This window comes from Salvelinus sp. IW2-2015, linkage group LG7 (genome assembly GCF_002910315.2).
Source record: "Salvelinus sp. IW2-2015 linkage group LG7, ASM291031v2, whole genome shotgun sequence".
Classification (NCBI taxonomy): Eukaryota; Metazoa; Chordata; class Actinopteri; order Salmoniformes; family Salmonidae; genus Salvelinus; species Salvelinus sp. IW2-2015.
Window position 1 is genome coordinate 20,339,589 of NC_036847.1, and position 17,613 is coordinate 20,357,201.

Genomic DNA, 17,613 nt, shown 5'->3' on the forward strand with positions numbered 1-17,613 from the left:
TCGTTAAGAAGTCTGCTCTGGCAGACTAAGGTATAATTGCACATAAAGCTGTTGTTCTTTTGGGGGAAAATAAGGCCTCTAAAATATTTATTGGTTGGAAAGAAATCTTATGATATACCCAACCACAGAAGCACATGTGGATACATGCATTAATGGACCATGAGAGTGTACACTGTATATCAAACATGTCACACCTACACATGTGCACACACACAACATTTTCAATTTTAATTAAGAGAAAAACAGTACAAAATAGACATTCTTTCTATACATACATAGGAAATATGGAGGAAATAAAAGTATGAAAAAAGATTCAATGTCATTTTTTGTTATTCTAAACTTGTTAGTGAAGGCTACCAATACATGATTCAAGGCACATGTGTGATGCATTTTGGTCTTGAGTATCTATTTACAGTGACTTTAGCAAGTAGATCATAAAAAGGACAAGAAGTAGATCATAAAAAGGACAACATAAAAAGAAATGGAGAGGAGTGGCCCACTGGCCACTAAGACAAAATGAGCGTGGCCCATAGACCCCTGGAAAACTTTACAGGAGAGCTAATGTACAGTATTCAAAACACTTTAACTCTAACAGAGTTAAACCCTTCATAGACAACAGATACCAACTGGTGCACTACGAGACAGACACAACACAGTCACTGTCAGTTCTAAGAGACAGACACAACACAGTCACTGTCAGTTCTAAGAGACAGACACAACACAGTCACTGTCAGTTCTAAAGAGACAGACAACACAGTCACTGTCAGTTCTAAGAGACAGACACAACATCAGTCCTGTCAGTTCTAAGAGACAGACAACACAGTCACTGTCAGTTCTAGAGACAGACAACACCCACTGTCAGTTCTAAGAGACAGACAACACAGTCACTGTCAGTTCTAAGAGACAGACAACACAGTCACTGTCAGTTCTAAGAGACAGACAACACAGCACTGTCAGTTCTAAGAGACAGACAACACAGTCACTTCAGTTCTAAGAGAACAGACAACACAGTCACTGTCAGTTCTAAGAGACAGACAACACAGTCACTGTCAGTTCTAAGAGACAGACAACACAGTCACTGTCAGTTCTAAGAGACAACAACACAGTCACTGTCAGTTCTAAGAGACAGACACAACACAGTCACTGTCAGTTCTAAGAGACAGACACAACACAGTCACTGTCAGTTCTAAGAGCGTTTGAATGATGGTGGCTGCTTCTATTTAATTTTAATTTTATAGTCTTTGTGGCAACCTTATGGGCAAACATTGCCCAGAGTCTTGAAAACAAAACATATAACTAGTACAAACAATAATTAATAATGCACAGTGAAAACTGGCAATAGTTATTACTTTCTTGCACATACATGGTCTCCTAGACACACATAGCTATCCACAGTGGTTGGTACAGAGTATAAGAGGAAAGGGCTAAAAGACTTGTTAGCATGGTTACCATTCTCCCTCTCTCAATGCCAACTAGGGGTGAGGATGCAGCCGAGGTTAGAGAAGAATGTCTAGTTAAGACAACGTTGATGTGTATCACCAGTCGGAGCACCAGCACAGAGAGCATGTTCCTTTCAAAAGATGCCTTGTAAATATTGTTTTAGACAGAAGTGGATGCTCTCTCTCACTCTTCTCTTTGATTTTGTATAAAAAAGAGTATGACTTCTTCAACATGGAAAACACAATAATACGCAGTAATAGAGAGCGTATGATACATTTAAACATTTAGCCACACTCCAGAGGTATGGGGTCATATACAAAATAATATTGTGAATCTTAAAACACATTTCATAACTATGTCTTCTGAATTTGATGGTGGCCAGTTTCTTTTCATTCACCGAATAGCTTCCAACAATGAGCGCAATCTAGATGAAATGCTCATTAAGACAAACTACATAACATCTAGAATGAATGTAGAAAATGGAACTGTGGAATGTGGTAAACATTTCAACTCACAACAAAAACTATCTACGTTGGATGTCATTTCATGAACACACAAAATAGGCTTGAGGAATTCTCACAAACTAGTTTCAGTTTGGAGCAGGCTTAGCGTGGATGGGTATAGGTACAGTATATCTGAAAATGAATAATCAGCATGATATCAAGTACTGTATCATACATTCGAGTGGAGATGGACTCTCTCCACAAGGTCTATAGGAGAAGTATGCACCATCATGAAGCAACATCTCCATAGTGCTAACAGTAATAGTCTGTTGGATGGTCCATAAAGAAGGTTTTCACATAGAATAACACACCAAACCAACCGTATTCAGCTCTACTTGATATAACCAACCATATTGAGCTCTACTTGATATAAGCAACCGTATTGAGCTCTACTTGTTATAACCAACCGTATTGAGCTCTACATGATATAACCAACCGTATGGGCTCTACTTGATATAACCAACCGTATTGAGCTCTACTTGATATAACCAACCGTATTGAGCTCTACTTGATATAACCAACCGTATTGAGCTCTACTTGTTATAACCAACCGTATTGAGCTCGACTTGATATAACCAACCGTATTGAGCTCGACTTGCTTGTGGATAATAACAAGGCAACTGAACTGTGAAATGAATGTACACAATAAAATAGGCATGTCTACAGGTCAAAATGCTGGTCCTGAAAAAACATCAACTTAACACAGTAACCTCACTGGTCCAACTGCAGTAATACGGTCATACTGCAGACATATTTAAGACAGTTTTCTTTGGGAGATGTCCATTAAGTGCATTAGAGCCTTTGACTAGCATAATAAAACTATACAATAGCCCTCATTAACATACATTTAGTATTTCCTCCCAAACAGTGGTAGGTCTTCAGCTCTTCATAAGATTCATTGGTTTATTTGTTTCAGTTTGGTCCTCATCATGTCAGTAAAACATAAAGGGAAATAGTGTGAGAATGAAATGCATTTCTGACTGTGTGTGTGTGTGTCCATGCAAACAATGTATAAAGACACTTGTCTAAGAACAGCAGTGGAATAATCAGAATACAATCTGGGCAAACAGGAAGTTTTTGCAAATGCACTTAGAAATACTAATTTGTGTATACATGCATGAGTCTTCTTAGAATGTGAGTGGATTTCAGAGGAGAAAAATATCTTCCAATCCTCAAAGTTGAACAGATAATTAAATAATCTATAGCCCCCCCCCCGAGGTTTGGAATTTTCAACGGTTCACATTATGGAATGCACAGTGCAAAAACGACAGATAAAACCACATCTTCATTTTCTTCTTTAGTGGTTAAACTGAATATAAATGACATCATCAAGGATTGACTGAGCCATTCAGCAGTTGCCAGGTGCTGGRCGGTCTCGGTCTCTCTCTCTCCAGGGCCATCCTCAGAGCCACTGACTGGTGTCTGCTCTGCTCACTGACACAACAACAGACACCCACAGACCTGGTGCTAGTATTGCTTTACTGTAAGTGCCTCAGTAAGACCTATTATGTCTGTACTGTTTTGTTTTTGAAAGGCCAAAAAGTGGTCAATATCACGGCACCGGGCTGGTATCCTTCTGAATACACCCAATATAAATGACTCTGTATTGCTGGGGCTAGATCATGGACAGAGTTAGTTTCATAATCAGTTGTATGAGAACATCTTTTATCTCACATATACACTGACAGGACTTTGGTGTGGTGTCAGAAGGCTTCATTAGTTCCAATGTGTTGAGTTCATTCTTCACTGTGTTAAGGTGCTCTGCATATAGCCTGAGGAGAATGGACGGTGGTCTTTGAGGCACTGTGTGGTTTTAGGGCCTCATTGGTTAAGGCAGAGATCCACAATCTACACTCCTCCCCCTCGTCGTGTGACAGGGAAGAATCTCCAAGGCTATTGGGATGTCCTGAAGGAGAGGTCTGTGAGGTCAAGGGTCAGCATCTTCTACATGGAGTCCTCATCTTGCTCCATAGGCTCGTCTGGGTGGCTGGGGGAAACAGAGAAGATGGTTAGGAAAAACATCATGCATCACATTTGTAACATACTGTACAGGGGAGTCTGCACTTTACTGTGAACATTTTGGGGAGTATTTAGGAGTGTTAGGTACTGGTGGTCAAGTCATACCTCCTACTGGTCAGGACCCCCACAGACAGAGAGGCCAGAGCATTGACAGCATCAGTCTCCTCACAGTCTCTCCTCTGAGCACCCAGGTAGGACAGTCCCACAGAGCTACTGAACAGCTTCAGGGACTGCCAATACTGACCTGAAAAACAGGTCACTTTATTTGCCTAAACCAAAGCCAGTAAGCACAAACACTTGGATGAGAGCAGTGGGCACTTCAGCTGCAGTCAGAAGGTCTGAACGTCCAACTGACATAAATGCTAGTCCCTCCAACTGCATGGGCCCATATGGTCCTTGTAGCCTACTGTATTAAATCAGTGTGTGTACTCAGGAAGTCTCTGCATTTTACAATAATTAGAATCAGACAAGAATAAAGGGATAGACAAAAATACAATAGAGAGAGAAACAGAGAGGGAAAAGGGGGACAGGGGTATCCTTTATTTGAGACATGAGGAGTTGAATGACTGTTTACCTACCATGTATCTGTATGACTCTCAGTAGCGAGTGAACACTGTTAGCATTGGGCTTCTGCAGCAGCACCTCCTCCGACAGAGGCTCCTGTATGGACAACACAGTGGGAGAGGAAGGCATCAGACCACTCATCAACAACACTCACCTTAACAGCCCTCCATAGATTTCCTCTTACTCATATCATTGAATATTCCTTATGAGGGAATACACTTCACATAAACCTGTGTGGTATACTTAACATGATTTAGGAAGGGGTTTTAAAGTAGTTTATAAACTGCTTTAATGCACCTTAAACCAGTCTCACCTCAATACCCAGCAGAGCACTGACGCAGGCCTCAGAGGCGTCACAGATGGCCGTGAGGTCGTGACCTCCCTCCAGAGCCATGATCACCCGGCCTCCAGCTAGACCCATCAGCTGCCGGGTAAGGAACCCAAAACCTGACGGACACATCCACATTAACACAGTCAATATGGGATGTGGTGGCCAATTAAGCACGGGAACTTTGCATGTTAAACTAGCCTAAATCATGTTCAATACGGCATTTCAACCCCTTTTCTAGATTGACAACATGGGAATATACTGCAGGGCATGTATCAATCTTTATGACATTTACAGCGCAGATTAACATACAGTAAATCCCTAAAGACACACAGTTACAACACTAACAAAAATACAACTACAGATGTAGGATCTTAATTTGAGCCAGTTTGCTATAGCAGGAAAATAATCCTGCAGCAACAGGAAATGTAAATGATTATGTGAATTTTTGTAGGTGTTGATCCATTTTTCGTGAGGGGYAAATCAAGTCTGAAATTTCAAAGTGGAAAGTACAAACTTTAAGAGCCTTTTTAAACTTCAAATACACTACAAGTTGAACATTTCCTAAATTTCAGAAAAGTTATCCTGCAACAGGGTGATTACATTAAGATCCAACATCTGTATTGTCCATCCTACTTGATTTTTTATCATGCCATTTTATATTGTGTACCAGGTCAATGCTTATAAATGTCTTGCCTTCCATTTATCAAGAACTAACTAGCAAAGCTCTAAAACCACTTTATAGGCTAGCTCGGGGTCTAAAGTGTACTGAGGAAAACCTTGCTTACATTTGGCGGTGACCTTGTAACCCCCTAGAGGTGCAGGGTGTCCCTCTGCTGCATCGAACCCCGAGGAGACCAGGACCACGTCAGGGGAGAACTCCTGAGCTATGGGCATCACCACCGTCCTGCAGGGAGAAACATTAAACAACATCTATGTCATTTAGTCCACTAACAGCCCTGCCTGGCTGTTTCAGACAGTGAGGAGAGCATGGTTGGGGTTGAGCTGCTAGGGAGTGGGCCTCCTGTTGTTTTCTGGGCTGGTGTCCATCACCCCTCTCTGTCAGAGAGTCAACCAGCACAGTGCAGAGCAGAGCCGCCAACTAGCAAGGAAGCTAACGCAGGCATCTCCGCTGCCGCCCGAGTTCAAAGCCGCCATAGGCGCGTCTGGTTCCCATTTGGAGCTTGTCACTCTCCTCACGTCACTGACAGCATGCCATCTGGGATCCATTTGGGTTCATTATCCTGCGTTTGGATTCCTCCAGCCCAGACCCCCCCACTCCCCACCACACTAACTAACCCCGCCTCCCCTGTAGACCAATAAAACCTTCCATACTCCCCTGTGAGCCCAGCTATAGACAGACTACAGGGAGAACAAGAGAGAGAGGGAGAGGGCTCATTAAAGATCAATCAGAGAGAGGGAAGGAGAGAGGAGAGGAGGAGAACAGGAATGAGAGAGAGGAGACAGGGAGGTGGGGAGGGGTGTAGAGGTATGTGGTGGATGGCAGCATTCCCTACCCCTGGAGTTTAGAGAAACTGACTGACAATATTTCACCAACAAATTTGTTGCGCATTCTAAATCTGTGTGGGACAGATGTGTGGCAACAAAATATGTATTTTCAGATAACAAAAACAGAGTTATAATTATTATTTCCAAGGATGGTGCACTATTGTGTGGAAAAGTAAGGTATATTAGGAATACTCTGGTTTGTTACTTATTACGTTGAAGTTAAAAACTTTTGTTGAAACTTTTCCAGTACTATGTTGTCATTCTCATTTTGTTACGCTGGCTTAGAGGTGGGGCCCACCCACTTGGTTGTCTGCCTGCAGTGTGGACCCTCTTACTGTGTGGTTGCTACAGTTTCCTATGGTTGCCACCAGACAGCAGACCAAACCAACATACAGAGACTTCATTAGAACTTTCAACTACCCACCGGTGGCAATTAAGTGCCATGGAGGAAGTGTCAGTGAAATGTCTGTTTAATACAACAACAACCAAACCTGGAGACAATTTAATCTTACAAAAAATCTTATTAAAATGTAAAAAATTGGGACCATACACATGCACTTCAAATGACAAATGACTCAGAAGTGCGTCAGTCAATTTACAGTATATTGACAGCAGTGCTCGGTAAACTGGAGTGAAGGCCACTGTGCCCCATGTTGTTTTGGCGAATTGAAGAGCAAACTCTCCCCAGTGAGCAGTAGACTGAATCACGGTGACACCCAGATGGTTACTACCAATATTACAATMTATTTCTCGTGTAGGCTGCTATCCTAATCAAAATAAAATAAAGTGGGATGGAACAAAATGGCCACGTTAGCTACGCCACATTAGCTACCGCCAGCGACATGCGGCATGTCACAGTGACATCAGGATGGTGACCAAGATGTTTCTCCCTCACCCATCGAAATAAACATCACTTCATTTTACACCTTTTAACTAGCGTCATGCTGCATCATAAACTAGCTAGCTGGGAACACTGGCTGGGAAGGGGTTATCAGGACAACTGATGAAACGAACCATTCGTCTCCACCCGACTTTCAACTGTGAGAAATACGTCATTGATTTGGGCAACATGCGTGTCCGTATAGCTTCATATACATTTTTGGTGATGTCACTTCTTGCCACTGGGGGGCAGTAAAACAACGTGATGGGTCAGGTCAAGTTACATTAGGTTTAAATGTAGAGCCAGCGAGATGACAAAGACGCACCAAGTAAACAGTAGTAGAGGGTCAATTTCCTCAACAACCAGGAGCGCTAAAACGTGAGGCTAAACTTCTCTGCTGTTTTGGTCCTGAAGCTACCATGTTGTAGCAGAGTGAAGCACACCCGTGTACATGCGCAGGTACTCTGTGTGACTGTGTGAGAGCAGTCTTGCATCGCACTTATCTCAATGGGCACGTTTCTCTACTCAGACGTTGCTGACGCCTGCCAGATCTTACAATACCTGGATAGGTATTTTACCTATCAGCTAATCACATCATGGTCGCATTCCCCTGCTTAGACGCTGCATGCATCAACCAATGGTTGTGTGCATGTCATCGAATGTGCAGTGAGGCACCATACTGCTATACCATATGATGTGGTTAACTGATACGTATAATACCTATCTATCTATCTATCTATCTATCTATCTATCTATCTATCTATCTATCTATCTATCTATCTATCTATCTATCTATCTATCTATCTATCTATCTANTCTATCTATCTATCTATCTATCTATCTATCTATCTATCTATCTATCTATCTATCTATCTATCTATCTATCTATCTATCTATCTATCTATCTATCTCTCTATCTATCTAGGCATCGTAAGATCTGGCATGCGTCAACAACGTCTGAGTAGTAAAGGAACACAACCAACATGTTATCTCAATCTGGTGCCCGACTGCACAGTCGCTGACGGGGTTGATTCATGCAAGGTCTGAGCAGGGGAACGCGACCAATAGCTGCGGCGCTCACCGTGGCAACGTCACGCCTTTCCTGCATTCAATGACCTAAAGCGCCGTCTTTGACCCTATGGGTGGAATGTTGTTCATATTTTTCATAATTTCATAATAAAAACACAACAAAAATCCGGTGTTTCTATGTCAAACAGTTTTGATATATTTATATTCTGTGATGTATATAAAGTGTAATATTGGGATGCAAACTCAAAATGTTATAAATTTTTTAGGTCTATACTTTTATTTCAAAGTAGATTTGTTTAAGACTACCAATTATTCACTCCGTGTGACGCTGATTTAGCCCACTGCAGTAAAAGTGAATCTCAATGTGACCTTGCTTGAAAACCCCATTACAAAAAAAGCTAGAAACCCCATTGAAAACTCCATTACATTTTTGCCAAAACTTTCAAGAAAGAGAACAAAAACTGAACATAATTCATTATGGTTTTTATTTTGGTTCGTTTTGGAGTCAGTCAAAGATAACAGTTTTAGTATTTTCTGTTGGTTCATTGTTTTATTTCTGTTTACTTTTTTCATGATTCGTTTTTGTTTTAGTTTCAGTTTCAGTTTACTATAATAACCTTGGTCGGAGCTGTCTTACCTAAAAGCAGTGATGTACTCAGCATCACTCATAGGGGGGTCCAGACCTCCAGTCCAGGCCACATTGACATTGAAGCCCTCTCCAGCACCAGATCCCACCTACAACACAGACACACACAGAGACCTACTGAGACAAAGCATTCTCCATGGAGAGGAGGATACTGTCAATAAGAGTAACATAGAGGTGCTAGATGCACAGCACATGTAGTATAATCTCGACAGACATCTCTCCACTGTAACTTAGGAACCTAGCTAGCTCTTTGAGTTTCTCTTGACGTCGTCTGGGCCTACTAGCAGAATTCACCGTGTAGAGCTGAACCAATGATGTCAATTACCTCAGCCGGCCCGCCGCTGCCAGGGAAGAAGTTGCCGTCGTCATAGCGATGCAGTGAGATATACAGCACACTGGGATCATTGTAAAACACTTCCTGGGTCCCATTACCATGGTGAACATCCTAGCAACAGGACAGAGATGGAAGAGAACATTTGGTAACATTAAAACCAATAACTGCTGGCTCGTGTTATGTCATATCCTAGGCCTAATCAATAGTAACCAGTAACTAATGTGAGACAGAACTCATGTTGTATACACTTACGTTTATCATCCTAGCCTAATCAATAGTAACCAGTAAACTAATGTGAGAACAAACTCATGTGTATACTGTTACGTTTATGTCATATCTAGCCTAATCAATAGTACCAGTAACTAATGTGAACAGAACTCATGTTATACTGCTACCCTTGTTTACACATACAGGTACACATAAGGTAACTGCCAGATAAAGGAAACACAAGTAAATGAGGATACATATATTAAAAGCATGTTGTCCACAGGTGTGTCCTGAGTTAATTAAAAGCAATTAAAACATCCCTAATGCTTAGGGTTATGTATAAAATGTTGCTCATTACTTTGGCTACCATGGCTAGAAGAGACTTCAGAATCTCAAAGGACCATAGGGGGTTAAAGCGATCTGAGTGGCGCCTGACAGTGTTTTACCTCACTCAACAAACACCAAATATTGAATTTCTCAATGGAAGAATGGTGTCGCATCCCTCCAATAGAGTTCCAGACCAATTGTAAGAATCTATGCGAGGTCATTTGAAGCTGTTCTGGCTCGTGGTGGCCCAAAACCTATTAAGACATTTTATGTTGGTGTTTCCTTATTTTTGGCATTTACCTGTCATAATTCATCATGTGTTTTAACACAGTACATCATGAAGCGTCGTAGTACTAGTAGTTATTGTCAAAATAGTACTAATCAACTGAGACGAGGACACCAGCAACACCAATACGCTGCTACTGTTAATGTTAACAAACCACTCCAACTGTAGTCCTTACCAGTCAACGATGAGGATCTTGTTGGCACTCAGTTTGTTTGCAGCTTTTTGGCTGCAATGGCCAACTGAGTTGAAATACAGAAACCCCTGTAGCAGACGAGGCGAGAGAGGAAAAAGGCAGAGAGAGGGCAGAGCAGAGAGGCAGAGAGAGAGAGAGGCAGAGAGAGAGAGAGAGGAGAGAGAGAGGAGAGAGAGAGAGAGAGAGAGGCAGAACGAGAGAGGCAGAGAGGCGAAGAGAGAGAGAGGAGGAGAGAGAGGAAGGCAGAGAGAGAGAGAGAGAGGCGAGAGAGGCAGAGAGGCAGAGAGGCAGAGAGAAGAGGCAGAGAGAGAGCAGAGAGAGAGAGAGGAAGAGAGAGAGGGCAGAGAGAGAGAGAGAGAGAGAGAAGAGGCAGAAGAGAGAGAGAGAGAGAGAGAGAGACAGAGAGAAGAGAGAGAGAGAGAGAGAGAGCAGATGGAGAGGAGAGAGAAGAGAGAGGCAGAGAGAGAGAAGAGAGAGAGGAGAGAGAGGAGAAAGAGAGCAGAAAGAAGAGAGAGAGAGAGAGAGAGAGAGAGAGAGAGAGGAGAGAGAGATGAGAGAGAGAGTAGAAAAAGACAGAGAGGTGAGAGAGACAGATCTAACAAACTAGGGACAGAGGAGAGAGAGAAGTATGAGAGAGATGAGAGTAGGAGAGAAGAAGAGGAGACCGAGAGAGAGAGACTGGGAGAACAGATATAGATGACACGAGAGAGAGAGAAGCAGAGAGAGAGACGGAGGAGCGAGAGAGAGGAAGAGAGTAGAGACAGGGAGAGAGAGAGAGAGAGGAGAGATGCGGAGAGAGGAGGGCAGAAGGCGAAGAGAGATGAGAGGGGCAGAGAGCAGGATGAGGGGAGAGGCGAGGGCGGAGAGAGATGAGAGAGGAGAAGAGAGAGGCAGAGGAGGCAGAGAGAGAAGAGAGTCAGGAGCAGAGAAGAGAGGGGCAGCGGGGAGAAGAGTTGAAGGGGTGAGAGGAGGTGGCTGAAGAGAGAAATGAGAGGCAGAGATGAGAGAGGGGGAGAGAGAAGGGGCAGAAGAGCGAGAGCAGAGACGTCGAAGACAAAGAGAGAGGAGAGAGGGCAGAGAGAGAGAGAGAGGGCCAGAAGAGGAGAGAAGAAGAAGGTGGCAAGCAAAGAAAAAAGAGACGAAGGGGCAGAGAGGAGAGAGAGAGAGGCGGAAAGAGAGAGAGAGAGGCGAAGAGAGAGAGAGAGAGAGAGAGAGAGAGAGAGAGAGAGAGAGAGAGAGAAGAGAGAGAGAGAGAGAGAGAGAGAGACGAGAGAGAGAGAGAGAGAAGATGAGAGAGAGAGAGAGAGAAGACAGAGACAGACTCAGTGAGCATAGCCTTGCTATTGAGAAAGGCCGCCGTAGGCAGACATGGCTCTCAAGAGAAGACAGGCTATGTGCTCACTGCCCACAAAATGAGGTGGAAACTGAGCTGCACTTCCTAACCTCCTGCCCAATGTATGACCATATTAGAGAGACATATTTCCCTCAGATTACACAGATCCACAAAGAATTCGAAAACAAATCCAATTTTGATAAACTCCCATATCTACTGGGTGAAATTCCACAGTGTGCCATCACAGCAGCAAGATTTGTGACCTGTTGCCACAAGAAAAGGGAACCAGTGAAGAACAAAACACCGAACAATCCTGTATAATACAAACCGCATAATTATGTTTATTTATTTTAACTTGTGTGCTTTAACCATTTGTACATTGTTACAACACTGTATATATATAATATGACATTTGTCATGTCTTTATTGTTTTGAAACTTCTGTATGTGTAATGTTTACTGTTAATTTTTATTGTTTATTTCACTTTTGTATATTATCTACCTCACTTGCTTTGGCAATGTTAACACATGTTTCCCATGCCAATAAAGCCCCTTGAATTGAATTGAATTGAGAGAGAGGCAGAGASAGAAAGATAGACAGGGTGGAGGGCAGAGAAACATACATTATCAATACAAGATGATAGTGGTTAGGATAAGAGAGAAAATGGTGGAATTCATAGGAGCCAACTCAGCACACTAATCGTAGGAGAGTAGAGAAGAGGCATAAATCTTCGCTGTTCTTCTCCTTCCCAGCTTCACTATCAGCCCATAAATATCCATCGTCAGACAGGCTGCTGACACTGCAAAGCTCAGCAGAGCCCGCTGTGGTTAGCCTGGGCACGCACCACCACAAGGAGTATAGTATACACAAAAATCAACACACACACACACACACAGTAGATATGAGAATATGAAACAGACTCACATTGGGTTGGAGGGGTCAGCATGGTGGCCTGGAGGTCTCACCACTGCAAAGCCATTCTGGAGAGAAACAGTCAAACAAAACAAAGGATTATCATTCAGTATTCTTTGTCAAGTGGCCTAAGGCAGTTGGTGAGGCAGACCAGAGTGTGATTGGATGAGGAGTGGAGTACAGATCGGTGTCTTACCTTGAGTTCTCGTTTGGCCACTCTGAAGGCCAGCTCTGTGACGCTGCCTGCAGCCATGCGCGATGCCGTGGATGTATGAGACTCGTTCCAGATTGTGTCATTATCCACCTGCCAATCAAAAACAAAACAACATGAGGGTGAGTGACAGGACAGCAGTCAAGCTTGATGGAACCGGTCGTAAGCATGCYTTTAGAATCTGCTAGCATGCTACAGGGAGTTACAGTGTATCAGGTGAAGTGTTTTTCTTTCCATGGTTTAAACAACACCAACTAATAGTACTACAGGCACACTGGTTGGGAGGCAAACAAACCTCACCTCAATCATTTACCGGACTATAAAATAGCTGTCTGATATATTTACGCAGACACACTCTGTGCCATAGAGATTTGCTATCCAAGCAACAGAGAAACAGGACCATGCATACATGGTGTTGTATATACAGACCTGAGGGGTTGTCATTCCCTCAGGACTTAAACATTCTCCTGTCCACTCCATTTTATCTATCCTTTCATTCTTTTTCTCTGTTTGTTCACAAACTCGCATTTCTAGCCGTCTGGCTCAGACAATGAAATTGGAGGCATTTCTTTTATCCCTCGTCATGCGCATATTGTTTCTATTAGTTTGAATTGTCATGGTCCGATGGAGATCGTCAGGCAATTTATTGACATGTCCCAACGCACTCATGTTTTCCTCTTTCATTTCCACCGCCTCGTCTTCTCATGGCCCTCTCCTGGAAACAACATCAACAACTACCATCACTCTAATCAATCTGAATGGACTGGATCATATATCCGTTGTCAAGGACTTGGAGGGAAGAATTGCCAACTGAAATCGAGAGATGTTGTGCGCGTTGTGAGTGAGAGAGAGCTAGGGGAAAATGTGTGTCTGTGCATGCGTATGTGTACTGTATGTGTGTGTGTGTACTGTATGTGTGTACTGTATGTGTGTGTGTGTGTGTGTGTGTGTGTGCTGTGTGCGTGGTTGTGTGTGTGTGTGGGTGTGTGGTGTGTTGCGGCCTCTCACGTACCCCTACTCCTCCACATGGCAGCATCACAAACATCCTTTGAGAGAGAATGCCTGAGGGAGAAAAAAATACAAAGAGGTTTTATTAACCAAACAATCAAAATGTTAACAGCTCCTTTTCAAACAATTTTACATTAGAAATGAGTATCAGACATTACTGTACGTTTGTGTACCATCACTGTAGTGACAACTTAAATACATGAATGAGTTGACTTACTAAACATAACGGATTCCAAAGTGCTTTCAATACTGTAACTTTAACCAAAGGCAAATCCCTATTACTAGGGACACCAGAGTTAATAGGGACACCAGAGTTACTAGGGACACCAGAGCAAGTAGCTTAACTTTACAGTGCTGTTGCCAAACTGTTACCAGTTACGTAAAGCAGGTTCCCAACTCTGTCCTCGAGTACTCCCAACAGTACACATTTTAATTGGAGCCCCCCGACAAGCACACCTGATTCAACTTGTCAACTAATCTTTAGGCCCCAATGAGTTGAATCAGGCATGTTTGTCTAGAGCTACAACAAACATGTGTACCTTTAGGGGGCTCAAGACCAGCGTTGGGAGCCACTGACCTAAAGGCTTCTGGCACAAGGCCTGATGCAGTAGACCAGTACATCATAACATCTGTAGTGAGGACGTACCGGCCAGCTTGCGGTTGTCCAGTTGAGCGCGTTGAGAGGGTTTGTGCCGTACAGAAGGACATGACGCTCTGAATGGACCGACTGCAGCTCCCTCCAGAGTGCCTTCCCACCTCGATGAGTCTGTTGGAACACAGACCAGACAGAGCAACAGATTAATGGACCACGGTGGAGACAGCTAGGTGTCTTCTAGTAACTTGTAATCATGATATGGGTGTATGTGTAATACGTGTACCTTGGTAATGATAATGGCTGATGTTGGGTACCTCACACTGGCCCCTGAGACCTCTCTCCTGGAGACGTGACCAGATACTCTGGATCCTCCCAGCATGCTCTGGGTGGCTGCTGTTGTCACCACATGTGCACTGGTGCTTCAGCATCTGAGAGTCATAAACCAGACCTGCAACCAAACACAGTCAGACATTAACATGACTGTTTCCAGTGATTACTACTATTTCCTCCAAATCAACAGCTATAAGACAGATCTAACCACAATGAGAAAGCTAATCGAACAAATGCAATTAAATAATATCAACTTATCAGAGAATCCCTGACCAGGCCTCAGATTGAAATACAGCCACAGTAGGGATAATAACATACACCTAGGTAGGTCCTCGTGGTGGCAGTGTGCCTGTGTGTGTGGTCCACTTCTTACCGGTGGTGAAGCGTGGTTTGCTCTGTGGTTCTGGGGTGGACAGGGGTAGGGGTATGTCTGGCAACGTGAGGGATGTGGAGGCTGGCGAGGACTGGGTACGGGAGAGGGGGCGGTGGGCACCGCCAAGCATAATGGGTACCGCCAGTGTCTCCATGTGGGCTGTCTGGCGACGCAGCTGCTGCAGCTGTTTCTGTTTCTCCCATAGCAACGACTAGAGAGCAAGAGGGAGATAGAGCGAGAGAGTCAGARAAAGCGAGAGAGAGAGAGAGAGAGATTGTGGTGATTTTCAACCCACAGAAATCTATATACACAAGAGTATGCCAAACCTGCACGAACAAAATATAAAACCCTTTGCTGCTCTCTGCTGGAAGTTCAAGGAGACATGTTCTAGTGTTCGTCTACCATCCTCTTTGTGTCTGTATCTTACCTGGTTGAGTATGAGTGTGTGTTGCAGGTTGATCTGTCCTCCCCGGCTGTCTGCCGCAGACACGAGCTCCGCCTCCCTCAGTGACTCCGCCCTTGCTCTGCCCTGATAGATGTCGCTGGGCGCTGGCCCCACCTCCTCAGAGTCCATGTCTTCTGAGGGGATCTGTTTGAGACGAGGCTTCTCACTGGTCTTAGACATCAGCTTGAACACACAAATAATGATCCATTTAGCTTTATTCATTCAATTCTATCAATGTATTTTTGCCAGAAAAGACAGCTGCTGGCAGATGAAGCCCTCCGTGGATTGTACAAAAATCGATAATCCATTACAACAGAGTGAGTGAGCATGAGAGTATATGTGAGCAAAGAGGGATTTGTGAGGGTGTGTAAGTCACTGACCTTTCCCAGATGTGTCTGCTGTTTAAGTCTCTCCAATAGTTGGCTGTTGTGGTGCTGCTGCAGCAGATGGGGGTGAAGGGATCTGGGGCTCTGCGGCAGGGGCTCTGAGCGAGTCCGGCTCAGAGGCTTGTGAGGGCCCCCTTCTGGGGCCAGATGATCCGTCTGGGGGGAAAACTGCAGAGGAACAGGGCCCAGGCCTGGAACTGAGACCAGAGGAGACAGGCAGAGTGTGGCTATAAGTCTGACTCTTTGTCAAGGCCACAAGGTGGCAGTGTCACAATACCTATGACAGCAGCATAAAAWTTTTCTCCATAGCTCTTTCACAGGAGGCTGAAGAAAAGTCCTAATGCCGACAGAATCCAGTTTAGCAATTCAGTATTGTTTCAGACTTTTATAAGTAACACATTCCTGGCAAGGACTTCTCCTGTTCTATGTCAAAGTCAAGTTACATGTGAAAGGAATTTTCACTACCGTATACAAAGGCAATGTTTATTGGAAGTCAAACTTATTACAAGCCAGAATTGTATGTGAATCCTGTGGTGTCTCACCAGCGAGCATTGGGGCGTGCACCAGTCCGGAGGGCTCCAGGATGAGGACAGGCTGGAAGTGAGGGGACAGCGACCCACTCTGCTTCTCCGTCCCCAGAGGAAGGTAGACAGACTGGCCTCCCGCCACCATAGGCACCCGGCCCACCTTCAGACGGGACAAGTCTCCATCACTCTGCACACATACACAGAGAATGTGGCGATAAGTTAACTAGTTGCTATCAAAGAAGAATCTTAGTGTTGTTATTTTTACAATTGCTCTATCTCATTATAATTATGAAAAGCATTTAATTCATAACCTCCATAACATCTACAAGTCTACATCTTTTTCTTCAGGTTGTGTGATATGCTTACCCTGGCGTTGGCTGGCAGGCCCAGGGTGATGGTGGGTAGGACAGAGGAACTCTGGATGGTGAAATGGGCTAGAGACCCATCCTGGAGCAGCAGTCTCTGGGCCTGAGGGGACACAACATGAATTCAACTATATTGCCTTGACTGTGTACTCTCAAACCTGATAGGTACCTCAGCAGGTGCAGGTGTTGTGTGTAGTGTTTAAGTGATTTTATGTTAGTGAATACATACTGAGTGTGTGTGTGTGAGAGAGTGTGTGTTTGTGTAGTGTTTAAGTGATTTTATGNGTGATTTTATGTTAGTGAATACATACTGAGTGTGTGTGTGTGAGAGAGTGTGTGTTTGTGTAGTGTTTAAGTGATTTTATGTTAGTGAATACATAGTGATTCCGGAGTGACACCTTCCGGAGACACCTGAAACCCCACCTCTTTAAGGAATACCTAGGATAGGATAAAGTAATCCTTCTAACCCCCCCCTCCCCCTTAAAAGAGTTAGATGCACTATTGTAAAGTGGCTGTTCCACTGGATATCATAAGGTGAATGCACCAATTTGTAAGTCGCTCTGGATAAGAGCGTCTGCTAAATGACTTAAATGTAAATGTAAATAGTGAGTGTGTGTGTGTGAGAGAGTGTGTGTTTGTGTAGTGTTTAAGTGTATACACAAGTGAGAGTATCATACAAAATGCATGTGGGACAGCCTGCTTATTCTGATAAGCCAAGGCTAGACGACGAGGTGGAGAGTTTGATCAGATGACCAGATCTGTTGTTGCGTTCAACGAGGTGGAGAGAGTTTGATTAGGTGATCTGGTGTTGTGTTCAACGAGGTGGAGAGAGTTTGATTAGGTGATCTGGTGTTGTGTTCAAC

At 43.8% G+C, this 17,613-nt stretch overlaps 1 protein-coding gene across 1 annotated transcript in view; it reads right to left on the bottom strand.

Annotated features, from left to right (window-relative positions):
* Positions 1–205: 205 nt before the first annotated feature.
* hdac7a (histone deacetylase 7a) overlaps positions 206–17,613 on the bottom strand; it is a 72,201-nt gene continuing 54,793 nt past the window's right edge. Inside the window, 20 exon segments of the mRNA XM_070444515.1 lie at positions 206–3,930; positions 4,068–4,206; positions 4,541–4,622; positions 4,840–4,973; positions 5,643–5,761; positions 8,910–9,007; positions 9,244–9,363; position 9,648; positions 10,248–10,333; positions 12,519–12,578; positions 12,707–12,814; positions 13,734–13,783; positions 14,376–14,399; positions 14,402–14,495; positions 14,639–14,772; positions 15,028–15,238; positions 15,455–15,655; positions 15,853–16,055; positions 16,401–16,572; positions 16,752–16,853. Of these exon segments, the coding sequence (XP_070300616.1) occupies positions 3,888–3,930; positions 4,068–4,206; positions 4,541–4,622; positions 4,840–4,973; positions 5,643–5,761; positions 8,910–9,007; positions 9,244–9,363; position 9,648; positions 10,248–10,333; positions 12,519–12,578; positions 12,707–12,814; positions 13,734–13,783; positions 14,376–14,399; positions 14,402–14,495; positions 14,639–14,772; positions 15,028–15,238; positions 15,455–15,655; positions 15,853–16,055; positions 16,401–16,572; positions 16,752–16,853 (2,181 nt within the window). The 3' untranslated portion in view covers positions 206–3,887.